Genomic DNA, 24,045 nt, shown 5'->3' with positions numbered 1-24,045 from the left:
AAAGCAAAAGAAAGCAGCTGATCGTCACCGTCGTGAAGCGGTATATTCACTTGGTGATTGGGTGCTTTTACGCTTTGAAAAGGCAAGGTTAAAGAAGATGAAGGGCAAGGAAAGACTGTTTCCAAAGCTCAGCATGCGTTACTATGGGCCTTTTCAAGTATGCGACATAATCAGTGATGTTGCATATAGGCTGAAATTGCCTGACAGTTGGAAGATTCACAATGCGTTTCATGTGAGTCTTCTCAGACCCTATGTGGGTGATGTGCCAGAAGATATGCCAGTTGAAGATCAGCCGGAAGTCGAGGAACTTGACGAGATCTTGGTCGTTGAACAGATTTTGGCACACAAAGAAAGGAAAGTGAAAGGCAAGGTTGCTAGGCGTTACTTGGTAAAGTTCAGAAACTATCCACCAATGGATGCTAAGTGGATGGAAGAAGGTGAACTTGCAGAGTCACCAACTGTGTTATCACTTTACCTGGAAGCCTTCGATTTGCAACCTACCTTGACCCCTTGAGTTTCAAAGCTACATGGATTGTCAGTGTGACAATGGCTTCTGAAACAAATGATGTACATGGTATTTAAAGTGAGCTCAAATCAAATACCTATTACATGAATGTTAGAGCTGTACAGATTGTCAGTTTGGCAATTGCTCTTATGGAATGTCCAAAAGTTTGGTTAGTGCTATAGAAGTGAGTATTTCTTGTCAGTTTGTCAAGGATACAGTGATTGCTTCTATTGAAGAGTACATGTGTAACTGCATTCTTAAACTGTCGGTTTGGGTATGCTCGAAAGTGTTACGGGATCCAACGTGTACTATAAGACAATGGCAAAATGTGCAGCTACCATTTTGTCATTTGAAACTTAGTGACTCAAAGCAATGGCAGAGTGCGCAGCTACCACTATGTCATTGGGACAGGGTTCACACGCAGGCAATACATGAGTCGACGAGGTGTTGAATACACCAGGGTTGACAATGAGCATGTATGTGTCGTTCATGTGTCGACAGGTGTTGAATACATCAGTGTTGACTACGAGCATGAACTACATAGATGCAAACGAGGACGTTTGAGATTTCAAGAGGGGGGTATGTCACCAGCGTGTGACTAGTATCTATCCTTTCTTGTTGATTTCTTTCTTATTATCTATTTACTTTCACTTTTTGGAAACACCCCTCGGGAAATCTAACTGCCCTGCATGGCATAGCTAGTGTGGAACTGTCCAGAGGGAGTCCAGAGGGCAAGAGAGCACTAAGGTTGGACAAGGACTATGGTTAGCCAAGTGGGGCCATTGACTAGCCAAAGTGGAATCCTTTGCTACAGAGGCTACATTTCAGTTCTGGATGTGGCCGCAATGTACAAAGAGGGTCGGATGACCTAGAAAGATACAATGGCAGCATCTCCTAAAATTTAGGGAACTGCTATTTTGGGACCTGAAAACGTGTTGACGTCATTACCTCCGGAATGACAAGGGGAACATTTTCTTACTCTGCCATGGAGTGAACTGGGCAACCGGTTGGGATATTTTTAGACGGCAACCCCGAAACGGGAAAATGCTTATAAATGTGCCAAGTGGCACCTTCTGGTGCACTTGCCTCATGCAACAAGAAGTGGCGCTGAATTTAGGAGACATCCTGCACGCTACGCACTGCCCTCTCTCTCCCCTTTGGCAGTATGTTATGCCCCTCTAGTGGGCTCTTCATTTGACCAATGTACAGTTGTGTGGGTTCATGCGCGATTGCCGAGGCAAGAGCCTCTTGCACAGGTACTGGATTAGCTAGCGGCTAATCCCCCCGTAGGTACAGGTGTATTTGGAGAGGTTTCACGCCAAAAATCTCGTCCGATTCAAAGGGCAAGTAGCCCTACAGGTGCGGGAGCTCAAGGACTTGCTAAGGATGCGACCGGCAGGCGAAACGGAGCCCGAAACAGTAAATTACAGCCTGCTGTGTATTTTTGCAGGTTTAGGGTTTTGGCCCTAAACGGACATGTGCCTGTATGCGTCGGGAAAGTCAGTCATTGCGTGGGAATACTGACTGTGAAGGGTTCTAGTACAGTTATGTTGCCGAAATCGGGCTGGAACAGTGGAAATTCAGCCGAGTTTGTGCGGGGCAGCTTGTAGGGAACCACAGCGTTTATTCCCTGTTTTGAACAATAAAGAAATACCGAAAGGGGCGCCTAAGTTAGGGGCCAAATTGGTGTCAGTCTACTCATACAGGTGCAATCTAGCAGCCTGTATCCTTCTCCCCTTTGTTCCTTCTCCCCTTTGTTGTGTCTTGAAAGTACAGGTAAAATAGACGACTAATAATGGGTGAAAGCTAAATCAAGGTTTAAAGTAAAGTCTACCGCCCTTTTTGGATTGAACAGGCCGGTTTCAGTGGGCAATTGAGTTGAGGGGTATACAAGGATCCCTAGCCCCCCATCGCAATGGTCATCTAATTCATTACGAAGTTGGTTGGTTCAAAGAATCTCTCTCTCTCTCTCTCTCTCTCTCTCTCTCTCTCTCTCTCTCTCTTCGCTTCCATATCGTCTACTATGATGAATTCAAACAAAGGTAAGCACTTGTAAGACTCTTTTACTTTTGTCTTAAAACATAACACTTTCACAAATTAAGCATCATTGGATTTGTGATCTTAGACCGACTCCGATGAGAATTGGGTCAGGCAATTCAATTGACGGGCGGGCCCCATCGCAGTAATCATATAATTCATTGCCGAGTTGGTTGGTTCAAGAACCTCTCTCTCTCTCTCGCGTGCATTCTCTCTCTCTATGCTTGGTCACTGTCAAGCCCCTAAGTTTCAGCGGTTTGCGTCTGTCAAGGGCTCTGCTCTAAGAGAGTAGATAATGCTGGCCTCTTGGGGAGATGAGTCCTCGCGTAGTCCAGGGGGAACTAGTGACAAAAGCGTCTGCCCTAGGAGTATGGGCTGTTGTCTCTTTTCCTTTTGTGTAATTTGTAGATACATCTTTTTCTATTTGTTTTGGGTAGACTATAGAGGGTACCCATACTCGACTCCTAAAACAAAAATAAAAACTTAGTAGTTCCCAGATTCTCACAAAGAGTTGGCCAAATCAAATTGTTCATCCAAGGATTTTGATCAGATGCGATGAATGTACGCTACCGAAGATATTTGAAAAGTTTAGCAACGTTTGCTATACGATTAGGTTCAATGGCTCTTATTATCATGATAAAATGAGCTTGCTTGCTTATTCTGTCCATGTAAGTCCATATACTATCATGACTATCTCTTGCCTTGGCCCTTGGGCAAATAAGAAAAGAAGTCCATACAAGGCGATCGTACGGTCTATCCGGAATAGGCAAAGGTTGCAGGTGCCTTATGCCTTATACTTTGCTTTGACCCTTGGGCAAATAAGAAAAGAAGTCCATACAAGGCGATTGTACAATCTATCTGGAATAGGCGAAGGTTGTAGGTGCCTTATGCTTGTCATACTTTCTGGCAAATTGTGCATGTAAGCACTATGTATCCACATTTGATTTGTATTGAGGACAAATGAAGTAAGGCTCAATTGCCTTGAGTGTTTTGCTTCTATGGATGGGACTATGTTTCTGTAACCTTGCCTATCTAATACTATTGTTTCTTTGAAGACCAAAATTTTCACTTAAGTGGTTGCTGTCTATTCTATTTGACATTTCAAGTTTTAGGTAAGCCACGAGTTTTCTGGCTCATCATACTCGTAACTCATATCTTCAACATCTTGTGCACTGTGCCGTAGTTACTAGGAACACAAAACTGGAACGGGGAATGTGGAGCGGGAAGAGACCTGAATTGCTGTCATTGTAACAAGATCGCACCTAATACACAGAATGAAGATCAGAACGGGGAGCAAGAATGAGAAACGGGGAAGAGAGACTTGAGAATGGCCATTTTCTATGATGCAATGTGCATTATCATTTAATAGTTACCCTCCACATATATGTCGATATTTATGATAAAGTTTTTTCACCAAACCTCTCGGACGAAACATGGATAGAAACATGTGAAACCCGTATGTAACTCCATGGCTATTGAGCTTCTATGACCCATGGCCTCCAAATGGTAGGTTTTTAGCACTTCGTCAATACCTTCTATCTCAAGACCTGTGTAACACACCTTGCACGCCCTCAAGAAACCATCCTTGAGAAAGAATCTAGAGACTGTTTTTCCAGCACTGTCAAAGTCAGGATTTTTAGTACACCGCTCCCTCTCATCCTCAAACTGATGATGAAACACCAATCCCCCCCCCCCCCCCTCTCTCTCTCTCTCTCTCTCTCTCTCTCTCTCTCTCTCTCTCTCTCTCTCTCTCTCGTTGCTAGTGTGGATGAGCTCACCCTCTCGCAGATCGCTCATATGCAGGAAGTAATGCCGGAGATTAGAGCGGCAAGGGGAAAAGGCAAGATTGCCTTTTACCGAGATGGAAGAGTGGTAATACTAGAGCGACGCTCCACATGACGGTGCGAGACCTATGGGACCACACTCAAAGTGGCTGCATGGAACTGTAATGGATCTATGCGTCTTGATGTGGGTGCTTTTGAGGATAGCTTTACTGGAAGAGACATCATCTTTTACTTTGAGACACACCAAGCCCCTGGGCAATCCATGCCTCACATTAGTGGATACAAGTGGGAGACAGCTTACAGACAAGAGACACGCTCAGAGCATAGAGGACGAGGCTCGGGGGGAGTGGCAGTGTTATTTAGAGAGGATTTGCAGCCATTGATACATATAGCCTGTAGGGATGAGCAGGCTAGGTACATGTGGGTGAGATTGAAAGCAGAGACAGGCAGATATCTCTACATTGCTATTTGCTACTTTCCCTCGAGTACATCAGTCTATGCATCACCCAGAGCCTAGAGGACAGTCCCCCTTTTCTATTTTGGATGATGACATATGGGAGTACTCCAGAGATGGTGACATTATCATTCTAGGGGACTTCAATGCTAGGACTGCCCATCACCAGACAGTGTTTTATGATACTTGAGAGGAGATGCTGAGAGAGCTAGATGTTGTAGAGACGGGCCTGTCCAGACTATTACACGATGTGCAATATACTGAGTATGGGCGGCACCTGATAGACATGGGCACCGCACATGGATTGGCCATCTTGAGTGGCCTACAAGGATTTCCTGCTGCGGGAGGTTTTACATGCTTCCCACACAAACATGGAGCCAGCACAGTGGACTATGTCATGGCACAGTCGAATCTCATCTCTAGTATCCAGGATCTCACAGTTGGGCCCATACCGATCGGGGTGGCAGTGGATCATGCTCTTGTGTCGATGACCATCTCCTTCCAGTTCAGTGCAGCACATAGGCCACGGGTAGCAGCCCCTACTCGCTACACCTTCACATGGGAGAGGGATTCCGTATACATAGACGGGATCTACAGACGCCTATGCACTGAGGACTCGGGGCAACCTCTGGAGGAGCTAACTACTATACTGACACAGACATTACATGATGCAGCAGCAGAGGCATACCCACACACACAGCCTGAGTAGAGACGCCGATCAGGGAGCATGCCTCAGAACAGGTGGTACGATGAGGAGTGCCGCCAAACTAGAGCTAGACTTCAGGGGGAGGTGCTTTTGGGGGACGTCACACACAGACAGTCACAGATTGACTTCCGACGCCTGGTGCAGCGGAAGAAGAGGGCTTTTTTGGCTCGACTCGAGCAGGATCTATACCAGCTATTCTTGAGTTAGGACACGCGTGAGGCGTGGCGGCTCTTTCATGAGCAGTCCCCCCTCCCCCCCCCTTGCTGTTACCTCCACAGAGACTTGGGGTCAGTACGCATCATCTTTGTACACAGTATCTGGACAGTTGCCCCTTCCCAACCCCCTCGATCCATGCCCACACACATGTGCTTTTTTCACCACTGAGATGGTGAAGAAAGCCATTGACAGGATGAGGACTGGGAGAGCATATGATCATGATGGCTTAGTCGATGAGCATTTCATGCATGCCAAAGACCTACTAGCAGAGCTTCTAACAGTTATGTTTAACCGTGATATGTGCGCGGGCCTACCGGACACTTGGAGCCTATCTACGATTGTACCTATCTTCAAGTCAGGTGACCCCATGGAGCTTGGGAATTATCGCACTATCATGATTGGACACACACTGGTATGGTTGTATGCATCCATTCTTGAGCAACAGTTGAGTAGATGGGCAGAGAGGGAAGGAATGAGTGCAGGGTTCAGGAGAGGCTTCTCTACTCTTGACCATATCTTGACACTCAGGGCCATCATCCAGGAGGGCAGATCTCACGGGAGACGGATCTATTGTAGCTTTGTGGACTTCCGCAAAGCTTTTGACACAGTACCCAGAGCTAGTTTGATGCGCAGATTACAAGAGATGGGAGTACCCACAGAGCTCATTTGGGGGATCATGGCATTGTACAGATCAGTAGTAGGGCATGTACGCACTCCTGAGGGACTTTCTACACCGGTTCACTCCACTATTGGGGTGAAGCAGGGCTGCCCGCTCTCTCCTACTCTTTTCGGTATGTATGTGGATGAGGTTTTTGACTACATTGAGAGCGATGGTGATAGAAAAGAGACCCAGCTACATGGACACCCACTTGTCTCATGGGATACGATGTGCTAGTGGCCAGTTACGCACATCTTCTCACCAGCTTTGGATTGAGGCTGGGAGATACAGCGGAGTACCAGCAGAGGCCAGGACATGCCCCTTGTGTGACATGGAGCCTGAGATAGAGTTGCACTACACATGCCGCTGCCCCGTCTACTACGAGATACGAGGCTGCTTCCATTGCTTGTTTAGAGAGGGTTTTGGACCACTCTCAAGAGTCATGGGATACGAGGATCAGAGATGCCTGGGTTTGTTCTTGCTCGAGCTCCGTCGACACAGAGATAGCCTGATGAGTGGCGAGGCTAGCCAGTCTCAAAGACGGATCACAGACTTCTTCAGAGCAGACACGGGACAGCCGCTGGGGCCACTCCCACAACAGAGCTCCTGTAACCGGCCTGTCCAATCCAAAAAGGGCGGTAGACTTTACTTCAAACCTTGATTTAGCTTTCACCCATTATTAGTCGTCTATTATACCTGCGCTATAGTGACACAAGAGAGGGGAATGGGATACAGATGCTAGAATGCACCTGTATGATAAGACCGACACCAGATTGGCCCCTAACTTAGGCGCCCCTTTCGGTATTTCTTTATTCTTTAAAAGAGGGAATAAATGCTGTGGATCCCTACAAGCTGCCCCGCACAAACTTGGCTGAATTTCAACTGTTCCGGCTTGATTTCGGCAGCATAACTGTACTAGGACCCTTCACTGTCAGTATTCCCACGCATTGACTGACTTTCCCGACGCATACGGGCACTTTGCAAAACCTGGCGAGAATCTGCAGCACGCTGAATTCTCTGTTTTCAGCCCTGAAAATGCGCCAGATCACCTGTACAACGGTCCCCTTGCGTCCCCAAACCTCCTGGGGGTATTAGGGTCCGTTTAGGGCCAAAACCCTAAACCTGCAAAAATACACAGCAGGCTGTAATTTACTGTTTCGGGCTCCGTTTCGCGTGCCGGTCGCATCCTTAGCAAGTCCTCGAGCTCCCGCACTTGTAGGGCTACTTGCCCTTTGCATCGGACGAGATTTCTGGCGTGAAACCTCTCCGAATTCACCTATACCTGCGGGAGGATTAGCCGCTAGCTAATCCAGTACCTGTGCAAGAGGCTCTTGCCTCGGCAATCGCGCATGAACCCACACAACTGTACATTGGTCAAATGAAGAGCCCACTAGAGGGGCATAACATACTGCCAAAGGGGAGAGAGAGGGCAGTGCGTAGCGTGCAGGGCATCACTCCTGGCACCGCACTATGCATAAGAGGGAAAGCAAGCACTCCATAGCTCTTAACCTGTGACAAATCTGAAAATGAGGCTCTCCCCCTCCTAAATTCAGCGCCACTTGTTGTTGCATGAGGCAAGTGCACCAGAAGGTGCCACTTGGCACATTTACAAGCATTTTCCCGTTTCGGGGTTGCCGCCTAAAAATCTCCCAACCGGTTGCCCACTTGACTTCACGGCAGAGTAAGAAAATGTTCCCCTTGTCATTCCGGAGGTAATGACGTCAACACATTTTCAGGTCCCAAAATAGCAGTTCCCTAAATTTTAGGAGATGCTGCCGTTATATCTTTCTAGGTCATCCGACCCTCTTTGTACACTGCGGCCACATCCAGAACTGAAATGTAGCCTCTGTAGCAAAGGATTCCACTTTGGCTAGTCAATGACCCCACTTGGCTAACCATAGTCCTTGTCCAACTTTAGTGCTCTCTTGCCCTCAGGCGTGGACTCCCTCTGGACAGTTCCACACTAGCTATGCAATGCAGGGCAGTTAGATTTCCCGAGGGGTGTTTCCGAAAAGTGAAAGTAAATAGATAATAAGAAAGAAATCAACAAGAAAGGATAGATAGTAGTCACACGCTGGTGACAGCTCCCTCTTGTCTCACACCAGAGGCACACTGATCGATCGAGCGACTGAACTGGAGAAATTCAGGCTCCCACGACTGCGGAGGACTACACAACATCGACGGAGGCTACGTCAGAAGATTCGGAGCACTCTGGCCAGGCATGCACGACGCCTTGTCAAACTACTAACCATGGAGGAGATTGATGAGATCCGCCAACGACCGATGCTAGATCTCCTGGGATTTAGCTATCCCAGCAAGCCGCCCATTTTTGCTTAGTTCACATCGACCAAGCTAGGATCCCATAGTATATATCTTTGTTTTGTATTGTTGTTATTTTGTTACTCTGACTTTGTATCAGATCCACCACCTTGTAACCTTCTGGTCTCATAGGTCACTTTGGCCTTTTGAATACGTTAATATAACATTTCATTTCTCTCTCTCTCTCTCTCTCTCCCTCTCTCTCTCTCTCTCGCAGCTCCTCTGATATCCTCTTGTGCTCAAAGCTTGTCTACTGGTGTTGCTCTATAACGAAGGGGTTTTAGCATGTTTATTGAGGCTCTCTTGATTGTAGATGGAAAGATTGATGTATGGAGAAGTTCAAACTCAAAAGTCTTTAATCCACGTCCTTCATTTTCGAGAAACTCCTGTTTTGGAAAGTGAAATGTAGGCATTGCTGCCTCTCATAAGACCTCTTTACTAACATAGGAGCTTTATATACAATGGCTGGCTTGTTCGCACTTGATCGGACACGGAGCAATCATGTCCAGACTTGTGTGCCGGACTCCAGACCCATATGGCTGTCCACAGCCGCCTAGTATCCTATATGGCCACATTGGAGTCCACTCCCAAGCTATATTCACGTATGGTGTGCTCTGTGCGCTCTATCTGCAGATGCCACTGAGCTCTGTGGTCCCACTGCTACAGGTGACGTTATAGAAAGTGATGCCTACTTCCCATTTTTTCGTGCACTTATGTTTTGGCTTTTCTGCTGTTGGAGGGTCAGTTTGTCACGTTGGCTGCGCTTGTACAAAGGGTATTCCATTTACTTGCCATTGCCACTGGCTCACAGCCTACCAAAGGTTGTATGTAGAGGATCATTTTGTTTTCCCAGTTTTTATTGTTTTTTCTACCTAAGGACCATTTGTTGAAACGTGGGTAAAATTGTTGGTCTCTTAGTGTAAGCATGGTGAAAGATTTCAGACATAAATAGTGCCTTGAATAATTAGAGATTTTAGTTTTTGAATGGTTGAGCTGATTGATTCACTTGTATCTAGAATCGGCTAGTGAAGATGACGTTTATTCCATCAGCATTAAGAACGGAAGGTATCTAGTGGGAGGGAGTGCAAGGACAGCATCAAGATTGGAAGAGGAGATGGCAAAGCGGATAAAAGCAGAAGAAAATGTTGTGCTGTGGCAAAGGCGTTGGAATGAGATGGCAAAGCGGTGTGCCACAGCAGGTGTGTCCCTCCCTTTCGAGATCGATAGTGTTTTGGGAAGTCAAAGTGACTCTGCTGCTGACGTCTTGGATCAAGAGTTAGTGGTTGCAAGGCTTGTTGGAGAGGCTATAGCGCGTGCAGTTGCTAGAGCTGAAAAAGAGGAGGAACTTGAAGCCGTCTTAGGAGCCAAGAATCGGGAAATCTCCAGATTGTGGGATAAGCTGCAGTACGTGGAACTCGTGAATCGGGAAATGTCGCAGAGGAATCAGGAAGTGACAGGTGGGTATATCAAAACATGTGCTACTACTTATGATGCTGTGTTTCATGAGATGATGTATTACAACCTTTTTCCTTGAATTTTTTAACAGAATCAACTCAGAGGAGGAAGAGAAGACGTCGAAGGAGACGAGGGCTTGCTCTAAGTGGCTTTTGTGCTGCAATTTGTATTGGAAGTGCAGGATTATTGTGTTATAAATATATTCCTTGGGAGCAAGTTAAAGGATGGGCTGACTCATTGCTGAAGTCTCCCGCATCTGAGAATGAATCAACGTAAGCCTGCAAAGAGAGGAAGTTTGGAAGGAGGAATACTATTTATTTGTACTCAATGGAAAGGGCTCACATAATTTTCCTCCCTCAATGCCTTTCCCTTATGCCCTTGGCCAATTGCTGCCTTCAAGAAAACAAGCAGAAATATGCAACAAGCTACACACAGATCAATACGGAACTCTACGAAAGTGTATCTCATGAATTCCTCAGTTTTTTGGTTGTGCCAAAATGGAGTTATTGAGAGAAAAGGATTCTAAGATTCAAGAGTATGTGCACGATTTTTGAAAGTACATATTGTAGGACAATCTATTGTAGATTCTTCTGGGATTAGCTAAAGAAGTCAGGTTAGTGTAACTTTTAAAGTGGTTGTTTGTTGCATGTATGCTAGAGGGGTGCGGAGCGGCCGAGGGTCTCTCTCTCTCTCTCTCTCTCTCTCGTGATCAATCAGTCTTTCTCCTTTGCTCTGCTAAACTAGGGTTTGATTGATATGAAGATGAGGGAGGGGAGGAGAACGTAGAACCAAGTCTCTCTCTCTCTCTCTCTCTCTCTCTCTCTCTCTCTCTCTCTCTCTGTGTGTGTGTGTGTGTCCGGCATGTAGTCTTTTGATTGCTTTGGTGGGGGAGAGAATACAAAGGAGAGGTGGATGTGACAGAGAATTCTGCGATAGGTAAAGGTAAGGGGAGTGCATCAGAGGCGGGAGGGGAAGTCGAGGCGAAGGATGTAGCATTGTGCCCTGCGGACGGGTGGTTTGGAATATTCCTTTCTATTGCATTTTATTTACGTCGTACTAGCATGAGAGAAACCACAAAATAAAGTTGCTCATGCAAAGTTGTTGGAAAGATTTTCAATGGAAACTATGGGAATTGCCGTTGCATGTGATCAATTGACCACCTATGAAGGCACTAGATGGTGGTGTTCCAAATGAAGCTTGGAGTGGATATGAACATTCATATGCTCATTTAAGTGTCTTTGGTTGGAGATCCTTTGTGTATTTGGTAGAGGCGCTTAGAAAGAAGCTCGAATTAAAGACACATCAATGTGTTTGTTGCTATGAAGAAGAAGGTGAGATGGAGTATCATTTATCGACCAATTTTCTCATAAGTTAATTCGTAGTAATGATGTCAAATTCAATGAGAAAAACTCCCCAAGAGGTTTAGGGTTAATTAGAAACCTTGTGTGCATCCTTGGGCATAAATTCATAAGCACCTAAACCCTCTCTCTCTCTCTCTCTCTCTCTCTCTCTCTCTCTCTCATCCAAACCTATGACATGGTTGGTGATGTCCTTTATCTGTTTGCGTTGCTTTCGCCAAAAACCCATTTGGTGGTTTTCATTTGGGCGGCAAAATATGAGACAAAAAATCCCAATTCTACAAGGTCTATCCAAAGAGTCTTGAGACTTGAACTACTTCAGCAAAAAAGCATCCCCTATTCCCTACTTCTTTAAACAAGTGATGAAATCATGAGGCTTGACTTCTTTACTTTGTATGCTAAAGGTGATAGTTATAGGGCACGTAACTTCGGCTATTGATTACATGTACTTGTGAGGAGAATCACCATAGACGCATGCAAGGGATGTCGCCCATTGTAGAAGCAACTTGCATAATAGCTTTGGGCTCCAACCATCAACCCTGTGAGGCAACATCAAGCAAATCGTCACTTGCTTTTTTTTTTTCTAGCAAAGCAATGAACTTTATATTAACAGAAGAAGAGAGAAGACAAAATTACAGTAGTGACATCTTACCCTATATGACTCTCATGTCCAAGACCATACCCAAGGAGACTCTCCCTCATTAAAATACATGTTACCTGACTGTAATGCCGACCTAGATCAAATACAAAATAGTTTTTACACCCCATCAACGTTTAAAGAGTTAATCATATCCTTGATATTTTCCATGAAATCTCCAGCTTTGGAGACCGCCTCATAAGCCTCTTGAGAAGCTTCCCGATTAGCAGCCAACATATTCTTAATTTCGGTAAGTTTCCTCTTCTTGATGGGGAGCTCTAGATCCTCCTCATCCGTCTCCATGTGCGCTTTCTTCGCATCTTTGATAATCTTGTTCCTTAGATAGTAGATGTTGACTTCATTGATTTTCAGTTTGTAAACCTGCAAATTGAAATCCACAAACAGAGATCTCAGGTTGGGAGCCTCATAAGCCTCATTAAATACATAGCTGTTTCTCAGTTTCCAAATGATCCACAAGAACTCAGCCCTCGTAGCATGTCAAGATGCCTATAGAATCTCCTAGAAGAAGTTGTCTCCAAGAGACTGGCTTTTTAAGGGCATTTCTGATAGGGGACATAATGACTTCAGATTGGGGACAATTTATAAATAAGTGACAAATTGATTCTACCATTGTTTTGCATTTGAAGCAGATTTTGGAAGATAACCCTGCATTTAAACTTTTCTCCCGAGTCCATAGGGCTTTATGGAGGATGAGCCATAGAAGGATCAATTTCTTAGGTTGAACTGTCTGATCCCACAATTTCTTGAACTTGAACATCCACTGTCTCCTGTCCAGACTGATATTCTAGCGATTGTTTAGAGTAATATATAACGGACCACTTAGTTCATTGTATCTCATCTGTGGATGTTGCAGCTTATAACCCCCTTTCCATCCGAAAGCATTAAGAGGGACTGAATCTTTGAGGGACAACTTTCATAACTTAAGACTTGGGAAGTATTTCCATCCGAAAGAGCTATGACCGCCTCGATGATCCTCCTCCCTTTGATAAAGCCTTTCTGTTCTGTACAAATTCATTTCATTAAAATTGAAGTGATCCGGAGAGGACCCACTTTAGCAAAAATCTTATGACATGTGTTGAGCATAGTAAGAGGTCGCCAATTAGACAAGTCTTCCTTGGCACCTTTCTTGTGCAAAAGCTTGATGATCCCCATGTTGATAGAATAGGGGAGTGCCTGAAACCGAACTGCTTCTTTCCATATCTTTAAGAGATAGGGGGCAATAATTTCTTTAAACACCTGAAAGAATTTAGAGGGCAGGCCATCTATCCCAGGGGATTTATTGGGTCCAGAGACTCAATTGCTGTCTTTATTTTAGACATCGAGAAGGGGAGATCAACTCGGATACTGGTGTCTTTTGGAACTACTTTCAGCTTGTACTTCCATATTTCCTCCTTTGCTTGCAGCACTTGGGGGGAGATCACCTCATAAGGACTAAACAACTTCTCAAAATGAGTCCGAGCAAATTCCAAATTTTCATGTTCATTTTGGATAGAGCCATCGAATGCCACAAACAACGGGGAGGACTCTCTCGTTTGCTTTTTCCTGAGAATCTTAAACATATGTTTATAGGGTATGTCAGTTTTCCCTGCATACCACTCTCTGAAGAAAATAGTAGCATGTTTATTAGCTACATCTTTTTCATGTTTCAATTTAGCCCTTAACTCAGCAATAGAGTTCTGGTTATCTTCACTCTGTGGACATCTTTCAAGTTGAAGGAGGGTGCTGTAGATTTGATCCCTTCTATTCTGAGAATCAAAGACACTTCGTTGCAAAATTTAGATAGTATTCTCTGGGTCTCTTTGACGACTGCTGACCATGCTGCTGCTGGACTAGCTGCCCAAAAAGTGCTCCTTCCAGATCCTTCCCACGGTTATCTGAACCATTGGAAGGTGGAATAGGGCCGGGTCCATATGGAACCACTGGTTCCTGATCTTATTAGCCTTCTGGTCAATTGCTGTATCACCAGAAAGACAAGAATTGCACTTTATCCTGCTCTTGATTCAATTAAAGGAGTTAGCCAAAAGGAAGAGAGATGTATCTACGGTCTAATCTGCCTTTCCTAGCCAGACTTCCTCTGGAGTAATTCTGCCAAGAGAAGAATCCTGGTTCCCCACTATTCCACAGCTCCAGGTTTTCCTTCATACTGTCCCAGGCCACCTTCTCCCCCTGGCATTAATGACCACTCCTTTTCCCAAGAATTTGTCATGAGCATCTTCCACCATATTGAAGTCTCCTACTAACATGCATCACCCCTTAATTGAGAGAGGTCATTCCACATCTTGATTCTTTGGGCTGAGGAGCCCGTAGAATATAAAGAGACTATGGTGACAGAAAACGGAGCAGAGATGGGGACCGCCACCCAATGATCCCCAAAACTAACATCAACGTTCTGAGACAACCACCCAGTCAGAATGCCTATCGCGGTGCCACCCGACCCTTGTGCATGTGAGGAGGAAAACCATCTGAGGGAAGCCGAGACTTCCTTGAGACGCTTGGAGAGATCCTCTCCATTTACCTTAATTTCTTGTGATGTCTATTGGATTACCCGAGACCCAAGCCCTAATTTTGCGAGATTTACCAGGATCTGTCAGACCCTTAATATTCCAGTTTAGGAATTTTATATGTGCGATCTTTTGTCCTTTTTAGCTTTCTCTGTTGGGGACTTGTTCGCTTTCTGAGTGGCTTGATCATGGGCTCTTATATTATCTTTCTGAATGTCCATGGGTGCCGGGGGGGGGGGGGGGGGGGGGGATGGGGGAACATTTTCCTTGTTGGCAATATCAGGTTGGGGAGAGGCCAAGTTGAGGTCTATGAGCATGTCAGCATTCATTTTTTAACCTGGGCTTCAAGCTCAGAGGGTAGCGACTCTTCCACATCCGATTATGACACTTCCGAATCTTGGAAGTCATTATCGTCAAAGCCTAGTAAGGGAGCCATAATAGAGAACCTGTTTGGCTGCCAAGTTTTCCCCTTATCAAGCTGCTTGTCCCTACCCTGGTCATTGTTCTGTGTAGCGGGTCTGCCTCTGTTGTGTGTTACCGTGGTGAAACCACTTGAATCCCCTTCTTTGCCCTGATCAGGTTCTTCTGAAGTTGCAGCTTGAGGGGCAGGGGGGAATTTGATAGGACAATTTCTTACAAAATGAGATTTGGCCCCACAATGGAAGCATGTATTAGGTAGATATTTGTATAATATCTCCTCTCAAACAGCTCTCCATTATCAGTATAAATGTCAATGGTTGTAGGAAGGTCTACAAAAATGTCCATTTCAATTAAAACCGGAGGATGCCAAGATGGGGTATAGTTGGCCTTCTGACTTCCCCCTAGGACCTTTCCCAGTGGAGTGCCTATTTCAGCCAAGTGGGCATGATAACGCATTGGGAGATTGGGAAACTCTACCCATACCGGGTAGTTAACTAGGGTAGAGCGGTTAGGGTTGAAGTCTTTATTCCAACGAAAAAGACTCAAGGGAGAAGACCCAATTACCCACTATCCATGACTGAGAACTGAAAATGCCATCGCTGCATTTTTGAATACAAACAAATAATGACCCTTGGGTAAAGCCTGTATTGTTTCTACTTCTGCAACCAAAGTACCCCATTGAGATCTAATCCAATTTTTGAGGATGTCTACAGGGTGGACGTAAACCTGCTAGCAGACCAATGAGGGCTGGCTCTTCTAAATCTTTTTGTTTCTTTTTTATCTGAGAAGCAGATAATGTAACATGAGGCTTACCTCTGTTACTTGGTGCAGGGCCTCCTACAAAAGCTCCTTGGCTTTCCCCTCGAGAAGGTCCTCGGGCAATAGATCCTGCTGCTCGTGGGGGACCAACACGATGAACTTCACTATTTCTTTTTGCTGATTTTTTGAGATGGAATGTCGGCAAGGGGGCTCCATTTCTACATGTAGTAATAGAAGCTTTGAGTCGCTGGGCTAGCCCTTGAGGAAGCCCTTGAAGAACCTCTTGAAATAGAGAGGGTTTGAATGTCTGTTCTACTCCGGGCATGTTGGGTGGAATTGGAGCTGATCTCTTTAGATAGCTGATTCCAGTGTCTGAGTTTACAGCTACTGGTGATTCATTAGTTCAATCAGTAGAACTGGAGGAAAAATAGAAACTGAGCTAGAACAGTTATATGAACTGGAATACATCTAATTAGACAAGCTGAATGATTGGATTCAGATTCACATTCACATTCACATTCAGAGGAAATGGATACAAAGCATATCTTGCTGAAGTGTACTTGACTACTATATTAGAAATTACAGAGTAAGAGTATAAGTGGAATAATGTAGCCTAGGAACAACTTCAGGACTACAATCACACACTAAGAGTAGGAAGTTAAAGGATAAAACAAACTAAAAGTACAGCCAACAATTGCCAACCCGATTACAATGTAATGGGTCCTATTTATAGCTCTTTGGAGTTACAGTGGTAACCGTCATGATAATTATTGAATGGTCCGCTGCTTGGCTTTCCAAGAGCTGGTTCCCACCTAGTGAAACTGCCTCTGCCATCTACATCCTTCCCTCCTTTCTTGAATTTTGGTAAGACTCCAAAATTTTTGAAAAAAAAATCCATCGTATGATCCTTCTAAAACATGGCTTTATGCCATACTTCATGCTTTGTTGAGTGCTTGACACCCCCTATAGTTGTAATTCCATGGCTGTCAGCCAAAGAGATGTCCACACCTAGCTGAGAAAAATTCACAGTCTGAATCTGAAAATGTTTGGAAAAATCCACCGTTTGATTTTGAGACGGCTGGAAAATTCCCAGTATCCTTCCACTGAACCCGCTTCCTTTTGCCCTTGGGTCTGGATGGTGTCTCCAAAGTCCCAGTGCCAGCATTGTCCTTCTGAATGAGTCTATAAATGGCCTCTTGATCAAGCTGATCACGCCTCTCTGTGGTCATTTCTAATTCATAAGGCGTTGTCAGGAGTTTTTTGGAGCAAGGAATTGCGCATATGTACATATCCATGCATGGTGCATCGAATAAAGGTTTGCCCAATTTCCATAGCCAGGTGGTTACGTGGGGCCCACATGTGTACAGGTAGGACAACATGTACATAGTGCATCGATTTTCACTATTACCAGTACGAGTGTGTTTTTTCTACAATAATGAGGAGCTGGTAGCGCGTAAAACTTCTCGAGGAAGTTATCCGCGGGCCGACGACATGAGGTAAGCAGGTGCGTCAGATGGCATCTAGTGGCGCCAGGAGGGCGAACGAGGTCAATATTTGCACGCGGATGAGGACGGACACAACGTGGGTGTTTTCTTGTGAGAGTTATGCAGAAAGGTCATCATTAGGACCACTTTTTGGGGTCACTTCACGTGGTGGCGAGATGCATTATTGGAAAAAAGCTGAGTGCCAGGTGTGCAAATGATGCAAAAAGGTGACAACTATGCACTGCGAGGTCAGTTTTTGGCCTGTTCGGGGTCCGTTTGAGGTCATCTAAAAGGCCAAGGGTGCCCAAGTAAAAAAGCTAAGTGTGGGAACTGAAAAAACAGAGAGGAGACCAGAAAAAACGTGGAGAAGAGAGGAGGAACAGCCGCAGGTGTGTTTTTGCTCATTTTGGAGCCTGTTTTGGCCGTAAACTGCTCATCCGAGGTCGGATTTGAGCACTTTGACATTGTAGACTGGGGTTTTGGGCCGTTCCGGACGCGATGGCGCTGTCCATTTTGCCAAATTCCTCACTCTTTTTCTACTGTTTTTCTGTGTAATCTTCTCCGGTGAGTGAAGCTTCTTCTCCAATTTGTGATTGTATCTGGTATCTTTTACCCATATTGTGTGAGCTGTTTGCCCCATTGGTGTTGGCCCAAGCTCATTTGTATCTAAACATCAGAAGTTCTCCTCTTTTGAGCTGAGTTTTTGTGTGTGTGTGTGTGTGTGTGTGTGTGTCTCTGTGTGGAGTGGGCAAGTGGATAGTCTCTCTCCTCTCACTCCAGAGGCGTGTTCCCTGTCTCAGCCAGGTGTGTTGTGTAAGCCGAGTGGTGCCCCATAGTGTGTGTGTGTATCTTCCCAAGAGTGTGTGTCGGGTCGTTATAGAGGCGCTGTGTGTGTTTTCATCCCGCTCACATTCTTTTGGCGCCCCCACGGAGGATCTTCTTCGAGTACCTTCTCCTTCGAGCTTCGAGCTTCGGGATTATAGGTTGCAGGTTGCAGATTACAGGTTACAGGTTACCGGTTATAGGGACAGGGACAGGTACAGGTGATTCACACAGGTACAGGTAGCTGGAGCACCCTTTTTGTGACCTCGCCATAGGCTATGTACTAGTGAGTCCTACTTGATGCTCGGGTTCTATTGTTGACAGTTTATGCATACATAGACAGTCTATATTTTGGGTTCCTACTGCTCTACTTCTGGGGAAACTCTGTCGAAATTTTCCCAAGTTATGATGGCTGGTTTTTTGGTATTTTGAGCCATTTATGCTGTTATGCTGCTGAAATTTTGGCAAAATCAGAGGTTGAGTCAGGTGTGCCTTCTTGGGAGCTTCATGGTTGGCTTTAATGGATGATCAAAATGGCCCTCAGTTCACTCCTTTTCATTTAACTCAAAGAATTCAGATTAATGTTCATGTGTCCAGGAAGATCTTTTTCCAGCAGCGCATAGTCTTTATGTTTGGGCCAAGAAGATTGAGAGAGATCCTGGAATGTCCTTTGCCTGTTATCATTCCGATGATTAACTATGAAAACTCATTTGATGTGCATGTGTTTGTCCTTATCTAAAGTTGAGCTCCATTGAAGTTTCTGGGGATTGGGTAGTGAAAAGTTTTGGGTTCTTGCACGTGTGTTCGAAGGGGTTCTCAAAGCATTGTAACTTGGGTAGCCATGGCTTTCTCTTATCCAGAGTTTCATGGAAGAAGTGATGAAGATGTGGAAGAATTTTTGGAAAAGATGGAGGTTGCCTGCATTAGCAACCAGATTCATGACCCTACGCAAATGTTACGCCTTCTCCAAATTTGTTTGAAGGGTGATGCACGAGTTTGGTCTAAAGCATTTGAAGAGGAGTTGCGTGTGGCTGATCCACCTGTAAGGTTGAGTTGGGACAATCTACGGCATGGGTTGGAAGTGGAGTTTGTGAAGATAGAAGATCCTGACAAGGTGTGGCAAGAAGTACAGGCTTTGGTGCAAAAGGAAGGTGAGCCAGTAGATGCGTACATACGTAAGTTTTCATTGGCATGGGAGCGAATGTGCAAGGCTTTAGCACCACAGGTACCCCCGCCTGACATGATGAAGAAGGACAGGTTCTTGGCTGGTCTTTGGGAGAATATACGTTGGAGAGTGGAGCTAAAGAAGCCTAGGACATATGAGGATGCACTAGAGGTAGCAAGGAACAAAGAGTGGAAGCTGAGGAAAATGAGCCAGTTAGGGGTGGAGTCTTTGCCAATGAGGTCTGAATTTCATCCTATAGAGTCTTTACAAGGGCGCATGTCAGGGGTTCATCATGAACCAGTAGTTCCTGTTACTACTCAGTTATGCCAGCAGTGGTCACTACAGCAGTGCAAGATGATGGGCTAAGGCAAGACATGAGGCAAATGGTAGATTTGATGAAGAATCTCAGCCTAAACATGATAGGTCAAGTGGGAAATAATCGAGGTCGAGGGAGGTTTGCAAATCAGCAAGGAGGTGAAGAAAGGCCTAGGAATGGTGTTGGACAAAGCAATGGTAGGTTTTGGAGGCAGACGCCCACATGTTATAATTGTGGAGAGTTGGGTCACATCAGCCCGCAATGTGATAAGCCACCAAGGATGGGGGGAGACATGTATCCATTGCCAAGACAGGTACTAACTAGGTCAAATGATTATGGCATCGAAATTAAGGGAGACGAAGGAACCAGTGGACTGACCCAGGAGGAAAAGGGAAAGACAAAAGTGCTAAGTGTAGTCACCTTGGAGAAGGCATCAAAGCTAGAGGATACATTAGTGATGCCTATTGGGAAGAGGACCACAGAGGATAAGGAAGGAAGAAGTGTCCCAAGTCCTAGTAAGAAGAAAGGAAAGAGCCATGAAGGCGAGGATGTCAAGGCCAAGAGGAAAAGGAGAGCTCATCGAAAGTTTCATGTTTCAGATTTTCCACTAGGGGATGGGCAATTAAGCTATGACTTGAAGGAGGATCTGACGAGCAGGAAGGCAGATGTTACTTTTGGGCAGCTTATAGAGATGGTGCCTAAGCTAAAGCGACAGTGGAAGAGGATGGTTAACCCAATGGAGAAAGAGCCAGAGAGAGGTTCAGTGAAGGTGTTGGCAATGGACGAGCTACCAGACATTTGTCCAATAGTAGATGTGTGGCATAAAAGGAAAAATTTGGGACAAGGTTATGTGGATGGCGGAGCCCAAATATGTGTCATAACACACTCATGCGTTGAGAAGATGGGTCTCACAGTGGCTGGGGTGTCAGGTTTTCGGATCAGATTGGCAAACCATCAAAAAGTAAAATGCTTGGGTGTTGTAAAGAGCTTAGAAGTGGAGGCATATGATGCAAAGGCAGTGGTTGATTTTCATGTGATGCCAGCAGGGTTGGGAGCATATCCTATTATACTGGGCAGACCATGGTTACGTGCAGTGGGAGCTGTTCAAGATTGGCGACATGGTACGATTAGCCTCTATGGAAAGACAGGTACCAAGAAGCTTTATAATATGGACACAAGGAAACGATTAGAGGAGATTTATGAAGATGAGGATGAGTCTAGTGATGAAGACTCTTCCACGGTGACAGATGAGGATAGTGATAGCACTACCAGCAGTGATGAGGATGCTGATGTTGCATTTCTTTTGATGGATAAAGAAATCCAGGAGTGTGGTTTAGTCGCATTTGTGAATGAGGTTGAAGATGAAAGTGAAGGGCCTTATGAGGTGATTGAAGGGCTGATGCAAACCAAGGTTGAGTTGTCAAAGAAGCAAGAATTGATGACACAAATTATCAATGGAGACCTCTCAGCTATGGAGAAGGAGATATATTTGCACATGCAGGTCTATGCCAAAGTAATTGATGGTTTTCTTGATGCAAAGTTGATATATGGCATCTCTATGGGTTTTCCTTGGGAACCAGGTGGAACCTTGATTAAGCTTTTGATGCAGGGAAGGCAAAGTGTTTTTGTGTGGGATCCAGGTGGAATGAGCATCTACTAGTGTTGCTGCTGCTGAGCATGAATGCTCTAGCAGGCTAGGGGGTGGGCAAATTATGTCAGGAGTTTTTTGGAGCAAGGAATTGCGCATATGTACATATCCATGCATGGTGCATCGAATAAAGGTTTGCCCAATTTCCATAGCCAGGTGGTTACGTGGGGCCCACATGTGTACATGTAGGACAACATGTACATAGTGCATCGATTTTCACTATTAACAGTACGAGTGTGTTTTTTCTACAATAATGAGGAGCTGGTAGCGCGTAAAACTTCTCGAGGAAGTTATCCGCGGGCCGACGACATGAGGTAAGCAGGTGCGTCAGATGGCATCTAGTGGCGCCAGGAGGGCGAACGAGGTCAATATTTGCACGCGGATGAGGACGGACACAACATGGGTGTTTTCTTGTGAGAGTTATGCAGAAAGGTCATCATTAGGACCACTTTTTGGGGCCACTTCACGTGGTGGTGAGATGCATTATTGGAAAAAAGCTGAGTGCCAGGTGTGCAAATGATGCAAAAAGGTGACAACTATGCACTGCGAGGTCAGTTTTTGGCCTGTTCGGGGTCCGTTTGAGGTCATCTAAAAGGCCAAGGGTGCCCAAGTAAAAAAGCTAAGTGTGGGAACTGAAAAAACAGAGAGGAGACCAGAAAAAACGTGGAGAAGAGAGGAGGAACAGCCGCAGGTGTGTTTTTGCTCATTTTGGAGCCTGTTTTGGCCGTAAACTGCTCATCCGAGGTCGGATTTGAGCACTTTGACATTGTAGACTGGGGTTTTTGGCCGTTCCGGACGCGATGGCGCTGTCCATTTTGCCAAATTCCTCACTCTTTTTCTACTGTTTTTCTGTGTAATCTTCTCCGGTGAGTGAAGCTTCTTCTCCAATTTGTGATTGTATCTGGTATCTTTTACCCATATTGTGTGAGCTGTTTGCCCCATTGGTGTTGGCCCAAGCTCATTTGTATCTAAACATCAGAAGTTCTCCTCTTTTGAGCTGAGTTTTTGTGTGTGTGTGTGTGTGTGTGTGTGTGTGTGTGTGTGTGTGTGTGTGTGTGTCTCTGTGTGGAGTGGGCAAGTGGATAGTCTCTCTCCTCTCACTCCAGAGGCGTGTTCCCTGTCTCAGCCAGGTGTGTTGTGTAAGCCGAGTGGTGCCCCATAGTGTGTGTGTGTATCTTCCCAAGAGTGTATGTCGGGTCGTTATAGAGGCGCTGTGTGTGTTTTCATCCCGCTCACAGCGTGAGAGGATGATAAGTTTTGGTGTCAGGATCATAGAGCGTGCGTTTGCCTTTTGTGAGACAAGTTCTGGCCAGTTTGTGACAATGCGAGGCTGTATGGATCCATCCTTTTGGAAGAGGTTGATTAGTTCTGATCCTAGCTTTAAAAAGAATCTCAGCCATCTCCCTGTACTGGGGTCTTAGACCTGGTTTAGCCGTAATGTCCTTTTCAGGTACTTTAGAGGGCTCAACATTGAGTTGCAGCAGTTGGTTGGTGATCTTAGTGAGACCTCTGAGCTGAATTTTCCACTCTGCCATACAGAGTTTGATCCTCTGCACCTCATCTCTCAGCTCTTGAAAATCATTCAGTTGGAGAGCGTCATTGAAAAGTGTTTGCCAGGTCTTCCATTCTACAGTCGATCGCTCATACCAATCCTGAAGATCATCAGTAATCTTGAAGTATGTGAGCCGATCTACTGGTTCTATGTGTTGAGGATAGAGTGCTGGAAAAAATTTTGGCAACTCTGCCTCTCTTGCTGGTAAATCATACATGAGAATTGGGGAATCAGGCACAAATTCTAAGAAATTAAGGACAACCTGGTTCTGTTGCTGCATCATCTTTTTGGTTACCTTAACCAGCTGAAACAGTCACCAGAGAGCAGTTGCCTGTTCTCCTATTGACATTGGAGTTTGAGGTCCCTTGCTGGTGGCAGTCTGATCTTCAAGAATAGCTCGCACCTCTTTGATGCAGAACTCCCATAGCGATCTGCATTTGTACTAAGACCTCTTTTAATTGACTCCTGACATCCTTCATGCATCTATACGTTGGCTTGTTCCCCAACAGAAGTTCTAATTCCATAGCTAGGGAACAACAATCTACAGTAGAATGCCGTTGCCAATGTGGATTAGATACTCTCTCTGCAGCAGCTAGTATCCATTCAGACACCCTTTCTAACAGTTGTATTGTATTGGAATGCTCAGGATTTTGACAGACCTCCTGATCATGGACATCAGCTGATTTCCAATGCTCAACCATTTCCCTGGCGCCGACATAAAGTCGCTGAAATCGCTCTAGATCAGAGATAAGATCATCATCCTCCAAATACCGCCTGGTTATAGGAGCCTGCTAATGTCTTAATTTCTTATTCAGCATGATGAGCTGTAATGAATGTTGCTCATCACCTGCTAAACCCTCAGTCACAGCTTTGTCTTTCCCTTTAGCATCCCTACTGTGTTGTGACTGGTGTGTTGTTGATTTTCCAGTGTTGCTGGGTTGTTGCTTTCCCAGCTGCTGATCGCTCGACTACTGCCCTTCAGGCTGGTCTGCCTAAGATTGATTATTTCCTCCTGTTGTCCCTGCACCACCAGTATCAGGTTCTGAAGGTGGAGATGGAGGAGAGTCATCATCATCATCATTATGCTCTTCTTCTGATTCATCCTCCTTCTCTGATTCTTCTTCCTCCTTATCATCATCCTTTTGGTGTTCAATATAATCAAGGATAGCTTAATTTTCCAGAGCACTGTTATATTCAGAAATTTTATCTTGCAAATCACTCTGCATTG

At 45.2% G+C, this 24,045-nt stretch overlaps 1 protein-coding gene across 1 annotated transcript in view; it reads left to right on the top strand.

The window, feature by feature from the left end:
* The window catches only part of LOC147452594 (uncharacterized), a 35,244-nt gene extending 24,582 nt beyond the window's left edge, over window positions 1-10,662 (top strand). The window contains exons 2-3 of the mRNA XM_086518228.1: window positions 9,696-10,136; window positions 10,226-10,662. Of these exons, the coding sequence (XP_086374354.1) occupies window positions 9,696-10,136; window positions 10,226-10,410 (626 nt within the window). The 3' untranslated portion in view covers window positions 10,411-10,662. The remainder of the gene's footprint in view (window positions 1-9,695; window positions 10,137-10,225) is intronic.
* Window positions 10,663-24,045: the final 13,383 nt, after the last annotated feature.

The sequence above is a fragment of the Adiantum capillus-veneris genome, chromosome 8 (genome assembly GCF_014529385.1).
Source record: "Adiantum capillus-veneris isolate H3 chromosome 8, ASM1452938v2, whole genome shotgun sequence".
NCBI classification, from domain to species: domain Eukaryota; kingdom Viridiplantae; phylum Streptophyta; class Polypodiopsida; order Polypodiales; family Pteridaceae; genus Adiantum; species Adiantum capillus-veneris.
The sequence above is the reverse complement of the archived record's forward strand: the minus strand, read 5'-3'. Positions and strand labels throughout refer to the sequence as shown.